This window comes from Chenopodium album, chromosome 21 (assembly GCF_948465745.1).
Source record: "Chenopodium album chromosome 21, dcCheAlbu1.1, whole genome shotgun sequence".
NCBI classification, from domain to species: domain Eukaryota; kingdom Viridiplantae; phylum Streptophyta; class Magnoliopsida; order Caryophyllales; family Amaranthaceae; genus Chenopodium; species Chenopodium album.
In genome coordinates, this window is record NC_137854.1 from 36942896 (window position 1) to 36953779 (window position 10884).

Genomic DNA, 10884 nt, shown 5'->3' on the forward strand with positions numbered 1-10884 from the left:
CTTAAATTATTTTTAATTGAAAATAATATTAGAGTAAAAAAACAAAATTATTATGGGAAGTTTTTTTTTTTTTTTTTTTTTGGAGAGATAGAAAACTATTTTTGGGGGAAATGATATCTTTGGTAAGAATTTTTAAAGAGGTGATCAACATTGGCAGGACTCGCATCCCGACCCGATCCGGCCCGAAATAGGGTGGGTTTGGGCAAACCTAAAAATGCAATTTTAGTTAAAACTAGAACCGGGCTTGAAAAAAGCCCGAAAACCCGCTACTTTTCTACGGGTTTGGGCACGAGAAATTATGATATGGCCCGGCCCTACTCGATTTTTTCTCACCTCTAAATTTTTTCCGTTAATAATGTGTAATTTTTCAGAAAATTTTATTAAGTTTTTATCTTGTTCTTTTTATTATATTTTTATGTTCTTTAGTAATGCATGTTTTTGTCAAATACAAACATGTTCTTTGTCAAATACATGTATGTTCTTTATGAAACACAAGATGTTCTTTCCGCCCTTTTTTATTTATCCGGGTGTACGATGAGCACTGTACACCCGTGTGTATAAACCACGGATAAGTACTTTAGTACTTTAGTACATTAAATAACAAAATAAGACCCTCCATAATCAGCAAATTCATGCCTATAAAAATAATCGGCCCAAAGCCCCAAATTATAGTTGTAGGACATGATTCACTGACCTTCTTAAATCCGCCCAAAATCAGGCTGGGCTAACTTTGATCACCTCCACATGGCGCACATAAAGCTATGTTATAAATATCTAAGGCGTAAAATGGTGATTAACAATACTTAAGCTACCTGAAAATTTTTTCATATGTGTAACCTCTCTATAATAATGTTTAATTTTATGGAAAACTCTTCATATTAACCTCCCTATTAGTGCTGTCAAATTTCAAACCGAAACCGTTTAACTGCCCGAAACCGACCGACCCAAATGAGAACCGAACCGATTAAAAACCGATTTTTTTGAAACAGAAAACCGACCCGAACCGTATTTTAGTAAACCCGAAACCGAATCGACCCGAATAATGTTAAACCGTATAAGAACCGAACTCGTTAACAAACCGAACCAAATATAAACCGAACTGAAAGAAAACCGAACCGAAAAAGAACCGAACCGTATCTAACCCGAAACCGGTTCCAACCCGAAACCGTTTAAACTGGCAAAAAAACCGCTTACACCGAACCGTTAGCAAACTGCTACCCGTTTGCACCGAACCATTTAAAAACCGAACTGTTTGTAAATCGAACTAGTTATAAACCGAACCGTTTATGATTCAAACCGCTTCTAAATCGAACCGTTTACGAACTTTTTTATATAATTAAATGGATTTTTTTTTTACGGGAATATAATTAAATGGATTAAATATTAGAAATCTTAGAATATTTTTTTTTAAAATAGCAAGGCAAATCATTCATTAAGGATAATCAGTGTTCACAAACAAGAGCAAAACAAGCAGGCTCAGGCCCTGCCTCAAACTATTAGCAACACTACTGCCTCTAGTCATGTATATAAATGATTAAATAAGAAGCATATAATAACCTAATTGTAAACACAGTAATACATTAATACACTAACTCTTATAATCTACTTCGTAATAAACTAGTAAGATCAGTATGACTAAACTTGAAACAGAACATAATATGTATTTATAAAATCAATGAGAATTTGTTTATAATATGATGCCTAAATAGTAAATATGAAATGATTCGCGACTTTATATAAAACTTGTGAACGCAAAAGGTTAGCAAGTACTATCAAATTTCAAACCAAAACCATTTAACTGCCCGAATCCAAACAACTTGATAAACATTTTATTTTTTGAAACCGAAAACCGACCCGAACCGTAATTTAGTAAACTTGAAATGGAACCGATATGAATAACGTTAAAGTGGTTAAACCATCGAAAAACCGAACTAGTTATAAACTGAACCGAAAAAGAACCGAACCAGTTAAAAACTGAACCGAAAAAGAACCGAACCAGTTATAAACTGAACCAAAAAAGAACCGAACTGTTTTTAACCCGAAACTGTTTGAACCGGGATAAAAACCGTTTGCACCGCACCGTTAACAAACCGCAACCCGTCTGCACCGAACCGTTTACTATCCGGACTGTTTACAACCCGAACCGAATTAAAACCGCTTAAGAATAAACCGAAACCGAATCGAACCGATAACTATTTAAACCGAACCAAAACCAACCCGTGAGACAATTAAACCGATTCCAAACCGACCCGATTGAATACCGAACCGATTTCAAACCGAACCGAAACCGAATTGTCAAACCGTTTTGACAGTGCTACTTAAAGCTGGGCGTGGGCCGGGTCAGCACGCGGGCGGCCCGGGCACGGCACGAGGATGGCCCGGCACGGCACGGCCCGCCGGCAGGCCCGGCCCGGCACGATGGCACGCCCCTCGTGCCTCGTGCGGGCTGCGGTTAAAAAAAACCAAAAAACAGCCCGGCACGGCACGAGCCCGGCCAATAGCCCGCAGGCACGGCCCGCAGGCACGGCCCGCAGGCACGGCCCGCAGGCACGGCCCGCAGGCACGGCCCGCGGGCTAACGGCTATAAGGCTGGTTGTGTTTTCCCTCCAACGGCCATAAACGGCCATAAACGGCTATAAACGGCTATATTTTCACCTATAAATACCACCCTAAACTTCCAATTCTTTCCACAACTCAACTTCTCATCTCATTCTCTTACTCTCTTATTCTCATAATCTCATTATTCTCATATATTATAATTTATAAATTATAATCTCTTAATATTTCTTAATCTCTTATTCTCTTATAAATTTTACATTTTTAATATTATTAGTCTACTACCAAAAAAAAAAAAAAATACTTTGTTATATTTACATTCGGGAAATTATAATTTCGGGAAATTATAAATTCGAGAAATTATAAATTTGGGAAAGCGTTGAAGCGTCGTTGTAAGATCTAACTCAACTTTATTTTAATTTGTTATTGTTATTGTTATTATTATTGTTGTTATTATTATTATTATTATTATTATTATTATTATTATTATTATTATTATTATTATTATTATTATTGTATACTTGGAACTACTTAATTACATAAAAACTAATTTCTATTTTAATTGTGGGTTATTTGGATTGTTGAAATCTGTCTAAGGCGGGATTTGGGCTCTGGACAACGTCGATCCTAACCATAACCTACCTGGGATCTCATTGATTTAGATAATCTACTATTATTATAATTATTTTTGAAAATTTATTAACTTACTAATTAAGTAATAATTAAGAAAAAAAACTTACTTATACTTGTTAATTGTTATAATTTGTTACTTTGTTAGTGTTATAAACTTATAATTGTTAATTTGTTATAATTGTTAATATTGTTGTTAATTATTATTTATTAGTTAATAATCTTAATTAATCATGGCATCAAACCCGAACCAATCCTCCTCTAAAAAAGCCAAATCTAAACGACCATTGGAAGGCTCTTCTATGCCCCCCCCTACAATGCAAATCCCTACTATGCAAATCCCTACAATGGCCACCACCCACCCCGGGTTTTCTACCGGTTTTCCCACCGGATTAGATCAACAAGGGACATTCCAACCATGGCAAAGCACCCAATCTCCACCTTATTATGCCTCCGCACATGATATGCCTTTTGAATTTAACTATCAAACAACTCAAGCAAGCAACACACAACCTGCCGGCTCTAGTGACCCATCCGTCCAAAATACTATTCCCCCATCTGATAACCCATTCATTGAATGGTACACCGAAGAAGAAATGACCCTTTTGAAAAACCGAAAGAGTAAATGTTGGCAATATTTCTTGTTAAGTAGAGATGGTGAAAAAGCCAAGTGTAAAACTTGTGGTAATATTTATTCGGCTCCAGCCAAAGGCGGTACGGGGCACCTAAACCGACACAGTGAAAAATGTGGTGCCCCAAGTACTGACCCAACTCAACCAAAAATTTCTCAATTCCATCCTTATGGCTTCACTTACAATTATGAGAGAGATAGGGATGAACTTGGGAGAATGATAGTCCAAGCCGAACAACCTTTTCTTTTTGCTGAAAGTGATCCGTTTAACAATTACATTAAACGAGCACTACAACCCCAACACAAAAAAATCTCCCGAAAAACCGTTAAAACAGCTGCCATGAAAACTTACTTAGAATACAAAATGAAATTAATTGAAGAACTTAAAACTCTTACTTCAAGAGTTTCTATAACTTCTGATGCATGGGATGGTGGTTATGGTTTACATTATTTGTGTGTTACTTGTCATTGGGTTGATAGTGAATGGTTATTGCAAAAACGTATTATTTATTTCAAATTGCTTGAATACCCCCATACGGCCTTTAATATTTCTAATTGTATTATGAGTGCTCTTGATGAATATTGTCTTAGGGACAAAATCATGTCCATGACGTTTGATAATGCAACATCCATGACAGCTAGTGCTAATCTAATTAAACCAAACTTGCATAATGTCATAATGGATGGAGATGCATTACATATTAGATGCATTTGTCATGTTTTAAACTTGTGTGTTAAGGATGGACAAGAAGCAATTGGTCCATACTATTCCAAAATTCGAAATGCTGTTTTGTCTATTATGTCTTCTAGCAGTAGGTATCAGGAATGGAGGCGATATCTTAAGCAAAATAAGATAAAGCCTATTAGAATTAAAACGGATTGTCCAACTAGGTGGAACTCCACCTATGACATGTTGAGTCAGGCACTTTCGTATAGAGTTCCATTTTCATTGTTTTACAATAATAAGTATCCACAATTCATGATAGCAGACTCCGATTGGGATAATTGTGAAAAATATATGCAATTTTTACAATTATTATATAGTATGACTCACTGTTTTTCTTCTGTTTATGTTCCTTGCATTCATTCTTTCCTTCAAAATGCATGTTTATTTGCTCAACTTCTTTATGAACATCGATCACAACAAGATTACAATGATTATGTTCCACAAATGGAGGCTAAATGGCGTAAATATTACACTAAGCTTCCTATGGTTTATATGTTTGCTTCTATTTTAGATCCTAGATCAAAGTATGATGGCACATTTATGCTAATTGATATTTACTATGAATGCATGCAACTCGGTGATGGTGTCGAACAATATAAAAATCATGTGAAAGATAAATTTTTTGAGTTATATAGAGTTTATGAATCTAAATATGGAACCGTCACTCATTTTGCCCCTTCTCAAACATCCAAAAGCGTAAGTAAAACGGGCAAAAGTTTGGCGGCCCAAGCTGCTAACATGTTATCTAAGTTTTCAGGTAGTGGATCATCATCAAGGCGAACACAAAGCGATGTTTCGGAGTTGCAAATGTACTTAAACTACGACTTCATGAAAGGCTTGGACGAAGATTCGAGGTTGGGGATGGACATCCTAGATTGGTGGAAATCCCAAAGCACAAAGCATCCAATTTTGGCGGCAATGGCACGTGATATTTTCAGCATCCAAGCCTCCTCCGTTGCCTCGGAACGAGCTTTTAGTGCTTCGGGAAGGGTTCTAGACGATAGAAGAACAAGTTTGAAGCCCGAAACACTAGAAATGTGTGTTTGCTTGAAGGATTGGATGGATGCCCAAGAACGCATCCAAGATCGTACTTTTACGGCCAACGACAACATCGATGGTTCCGATCGTTCTGGTTCAACTAGCTCCTCCGCATTAGCTAGTGAACATGAAGCCGAAGATGAAGACGAAGAAGATAATGAAGACCTTGATTGAAGATTACCAACAACTCGAGAATTAATATTAATTAGCGAAAATTCTAGTATTTCCTATGTACTCTATTAATTAGTGAAAATGTTAGTATATCCTATGTTGGCTATGTACTCTATTAACATTAGCCGTATAATAAAATAACAAAATAAGTTATTCATCAATTATTGTTAGTTGTACACTTGTACTTCATATTATCTTTTACTTAATAAATTTTTATGAATGAATTTTTTCAACTTTTAATTTTATGGAATATGTTATATTGTTATTTAATTTTTGTCTAATACTTATATAGTTATATGAATAATATGATATATAGTAAATTATGAATGAACAATAAATATTAATATAATTTAAACAATATTTAATATAACTTAACTCCATAAAAAATTTAATAATTATTATATTCAAATATTAAATTGTATAATTATTCAATTCAATTTTTTCTTTCATAAAAAAAATTCAAGTTTTTTTAAAGTTTTTTTTAATTTTTTTTTTTAAAAAAAAAAAAGAAAAAAGGGTAAGCCGTGGCCCGTGGGCCGGCACGGCCCGCCTCCACCGTGGGCCGGCACGGTGGCCGGCACGACGGGCGGCCCGGCACGGCACGACCGGCACGGTGGGCCGTGCCGTGCCGTGGACAGGGATGCTTGAAGGCAGGCCCGGCACGGCACGGCCCGCCTCCACCGTGGGCCGTGCCAGGCCCGGCACGACACTGTACCAGGCCCGGCACGACACTGTACCAGGCCCGCCTAGGCACGGCCCACGGCAGGCCCGGCACGGCACGTGCCCAGCACTAGTGCTACTCCCTATATAATGTGATTCATTGGATACTTATACTCTAGATGAATAAGCATCAAGCATAAATACTTATATAAAATTACGAACATGATTGTGTGTGCACTATACTCGTAAACCTACCTTTATTTTTAAAAAATAAAAATAACAATTCAATACACTTTCTAATTTAGTACTGTAATTCTAAACTTCTAATGAACCAAGTTTTTAAAAGTGCATGATAAAATCACGTATCGATTAGTTTCTTATTATTGGCTTATTTACAGTGACCTTTAGGATTGTACACAAGAGTATTCCTTTGACTAATTTTTTTTTTCCACAAGCCTATGTTTGACACAAATTTTTAAAGACCTGGTTCATATTACTAATTTATTGTGAATTGAACCGCTATAAACTATAGTCACTATATATTAATCAAAGTAAGGTTGCTATGTTAAGATAAAGTTATTTATCTGACAATTATGTTAAAAAAAGCTATTGTCTTGTCACAAAAAAAAAAAAAAAAAAAAAAAAAAAAAAAAAAAAAAAAAAAAAAAAAACTATTGTGTTAGTACATACAGTAGAAGATCATTAGATGGTTTTTCTTTTTTCTTTTTTAAATGAATGTGTTTTTATACAGCTGGTCAATATGAATAATACATGTTACTATGTTTAAATTAATGTCATTATGTTTAACATAGCATCGGTTAATATATATGTATTTCAGCTTTATAATAATACTGTATTAAACGTCACCAAAATTTATATAAAGATCACTGTATTAAAATTAGGATCACTATGTTCAATACAAAGTTCTTTGCGTGCGCATAAGTTCACACAAGTTTTTTCCATGTTTGATTTACACAATTTTTTTTAAAAAAACAAATAAAAGCAATTTGAACAATTTTTAATTAACTCCAATCGATGCTCAATTTAAGGCTAATTAATTACAGTAATAAACAACCGCATACTAGATACTACACGAGATTATGTGGATCTCATAAAGTCGTGATCATAGTATATTTTATACAACCCCTATATCTTAATCTCTCCACTACGTACTATGTAAGTTTGTATTAATTACAAAGCTAGAACAACTTCCGTCTTCTACTCTCACAAACAAAAATAATTTTACAAAATGGATAACAATTGTTTTGCGAATCATGCTACTAAACTGATACTAGCATTACCATTAGCCATTCTACTAATTGGTGTGTCGTCTAAGGCACTTCCAAGGCAATTATTTGCAACAATTCGTCATGATCAAACTCTAAACTCGTCCTCTTCTCCGTGTAACTTTCCGGCTGTATTCAATTTCGGCGACTCAAACTCCGATACTGGTGGTTGGTCTGCCACGTTTGGGCAGGCCGAACCTCCTCATGGTGAGACTTTCTTTCATGCTCCTGCTGGGAGGTACTCTGATGGACGTCTCTTGATTGATTTTATAGGTACGTTTCGAGTCTTTCGAGTTATGTTTTAACATTTTAGTTAGTACATGTACTTCTTTTGTATCTCCAATTCACCATTACATATTCATATTCGGATATTCCCATTAGTTAGGAATGAGACATTGTATTGTGTTAGGTAAAAGTGATTAGCATGACACTTGAGAAATATTGAATTCAAGTACTAGAAAAGTCAAAAGACCTTTTTTAAGTCAATTTTCATGTTAGTAGTAGTATAAGTAAAGTAATGGATCGAAACTAATCCAAAATATACCAATTTGTACTTAAAATGTGAGTCCTAAAACGTCAAAATGTTTTATAACTCTAATTCAACTCAAATTAAGTTTTTTTCAAAAAATATAAATTAAGCTAATTGACATCCACGATGTATTAACAGTTTAATGTCGCTCATTATATATAATGTTACAAAATTGATGCAGCCGAAGGTGTAGGAATCCCTTACCTAAACGCGTACCTGGATTCAATGGGATCTAACTTTAGCCATGGAGCCAACTTTGCTACGGCAGCGGCCACCATTAGACCTCAGAATAGCACTTCATTCAGCCCATTCTCGTTGAATGTCCAAGTTTATCAATTTCATGATTTCCGACAGCGGTTGCCGATAATCCGTAATAGAGGTATGTATACAATAATAAATTTTTTTTTTTATTACTATTTGTTCCATTAAATTTGGGAGTGCATGTGTTTTTCTTAAGTTTACATTAATGCTTTATAATTTTACGATATTTCCCTTATTGATCAAATTATTGTTGTATGTTTGTTTTGTTATTTAATTTTTGAGTAAATCTTGAAAGTAGGAAATCATGAACTTAGGGTCTGTTTACATTTACTTAATTTCAGTTCAGTTCGGTTCAGCTCCAATCAGTTCAGTTCAGTTCAGTTCAGCTCCAATCAGTTCAGTTCAGCTCCTAATTTCCCTCTCTCATAAAATATTCATTTCAGCTCAATTTAGTTCAGTTTAATTCAGCTCCAATCAGTTCAGTTCAGCTCAGCTCAGTTCAGTAAATGTGAACAGACTCTTAGAACAATACTAATGGTAAGAGCCTATGTACCTTTTAATTGTTGGTTATACAAATGCATAATTTGTACGCAAATTTGCAAAGTATATCGATCATGTATATATATTGCTCATATGTATTTTTCCCTCGTTATTATATGAGGCCAGGAGATGTTTTCAAAAGCTTAATGCCAAGGGCAGAGTACTTCTCTGAAGCTCTTTACACATTTGATATCGGTCAAAATGATTTAACATCCGTCTACTTTCCTGATATGTCAATCGATCGAGCTAAAGAAAAAATTCCTGATATTTTGCATCAATTCAAAGCATATATCAAGGTACGCATTATTATTCATGTTCAACAAATTTAAGCTAATAATAGCCTAGCTACATTAAATATTTAAATCACCATTGATCAGACTCGATTTGTATCTCAAAAGTTTCATATTCAAACAAGTTATTCCTTACTGATTTTAATTATCGAATTTAGGCTATGTAAAATTTGTGTGTTTGTGAGGATTAAATTGGGTCGATTTTTTTGACAATTCCACTAGTCTAGATGGAGGTTTTAACTTAAATCTCATACTCCTAGTAATTGTTTCGTTACAATACAGGAAGTATATATCCGAGAAGGTAGATACTTTTGGATACATAATACAGGTCCACTTGGATGTTTAACGTATATGCTAAATGGTCAAACACTGAATGCAACCCAAATGGATCAAACTGGATGTGCTATTTCATTAAACGAATTGGCCCAAGAATTTAACTCTGGGCTTAAGAAAATTGTGGCCCAACTCAGAGAAGAATTGCCATTAGCAGCTATCACGTATGTGGACATCTACTCCATCAAGTATGACCTCATTAGTCATGCTAAAAAATTTGGTACGTTTCATTTCTCTCTTATCATTTTTGTTCGAATTATATGTAATTTTGAAATAAAGTTCAATCTACTCTTGTATAAGTAAGTGTTCAAAGTACGTAATGTTACTCTCTTTGTTTCCTTTAAAATTCCGATGTTTCAGCTTGATTATTAATCCATTTGTTCCTTCTTAGTTTAACGTGATAAAATATTTGTGATTCTCATTCTATTATAAAAGAAATCACGCATTTAACATTTTTCATTTTGGTCATACGTGTAGGTTTCGAAAATCCATTTTTAGCATGTTGTGGACATGGAGGAAAGAATAACTATGACATGCAAAAACGTTGTGGAGCAAAGATTATGGAAAATGGTAAAGAAGTTTTGGTTGGATCATGCAAAGATCCATTGGTGAGGATTAGTTGGGATGGAGCTCATTACACTGAGGCGGCAAATAAGTGGGTTTTCGACCGTATGGTTAATGGATCATATTCGGATCCTCCTATTTCATTGAAAATGGCATGTTACAAGCAATGATGAGTTAATATGATAAGTTTAATTTTGCCCTTCTTTTCCTTAGTGTAAACTTAGATGAGTTTGATCCATGCAATTGTAGGTCTCCAACCATTTTATAGCTAGTTGCAAATTTATTGTATTCATCGAGGTTTTTTAAAATACAATCTTAATTTTACACATACTACATACTATATATTAGATGCACTTGGTTGTGCTACCACATATGACATTTCCACCAAGCATAATGTGTGAAATTGGTACGGGGCATGATCGAGACAACTAATCACTATTCACTAATAATGGCACAACATGATGCAATATTGGCAAGGAGATCCTATTAATTCTTTTACAAGCTTATAATAAATAATAGACATGGAAAACAATTACAAAGTACAATTTAAGACACTAGTGGTAGTTTATGGCTTTTGATTCTTGTCTAATTATAGGGTCATTATCACCTTTAGTACGCATTATCCATTGATACAAATGCGTTCAACCAAGGTTGTAACGAGTGTCCAC

The 10884-nt window shown here is 34.7% G+C and overlaps 1 protein-coding gene across 1 annotated transcript; it reads left to right on the plus strand.

Annotated features, from left to right (window-relative positions):
• The first annotated feature begins 7662 nt into the window (after positions 1-7662).
• LOC145600766 (GDSL esterase/lipase At3g26430-like) lies at positions 7663-10386 on the plus strand. The gene is made up of 5 exons (XM_081656632.1): positions 7663-7972; positions 8410-8607; positions 9156-9325; positions 9602-9872; positions 10130-10386. The coding sequence occupies exons 1-5, from the start codon at positions 7663-7665 to the stop codon at positions 10384-10386; spliced, it is 1206 nt and encodes a 401-aa protein (XP_081512758.1).
• Positions 10387-10884: the final 498 nt, after the last annotated feature.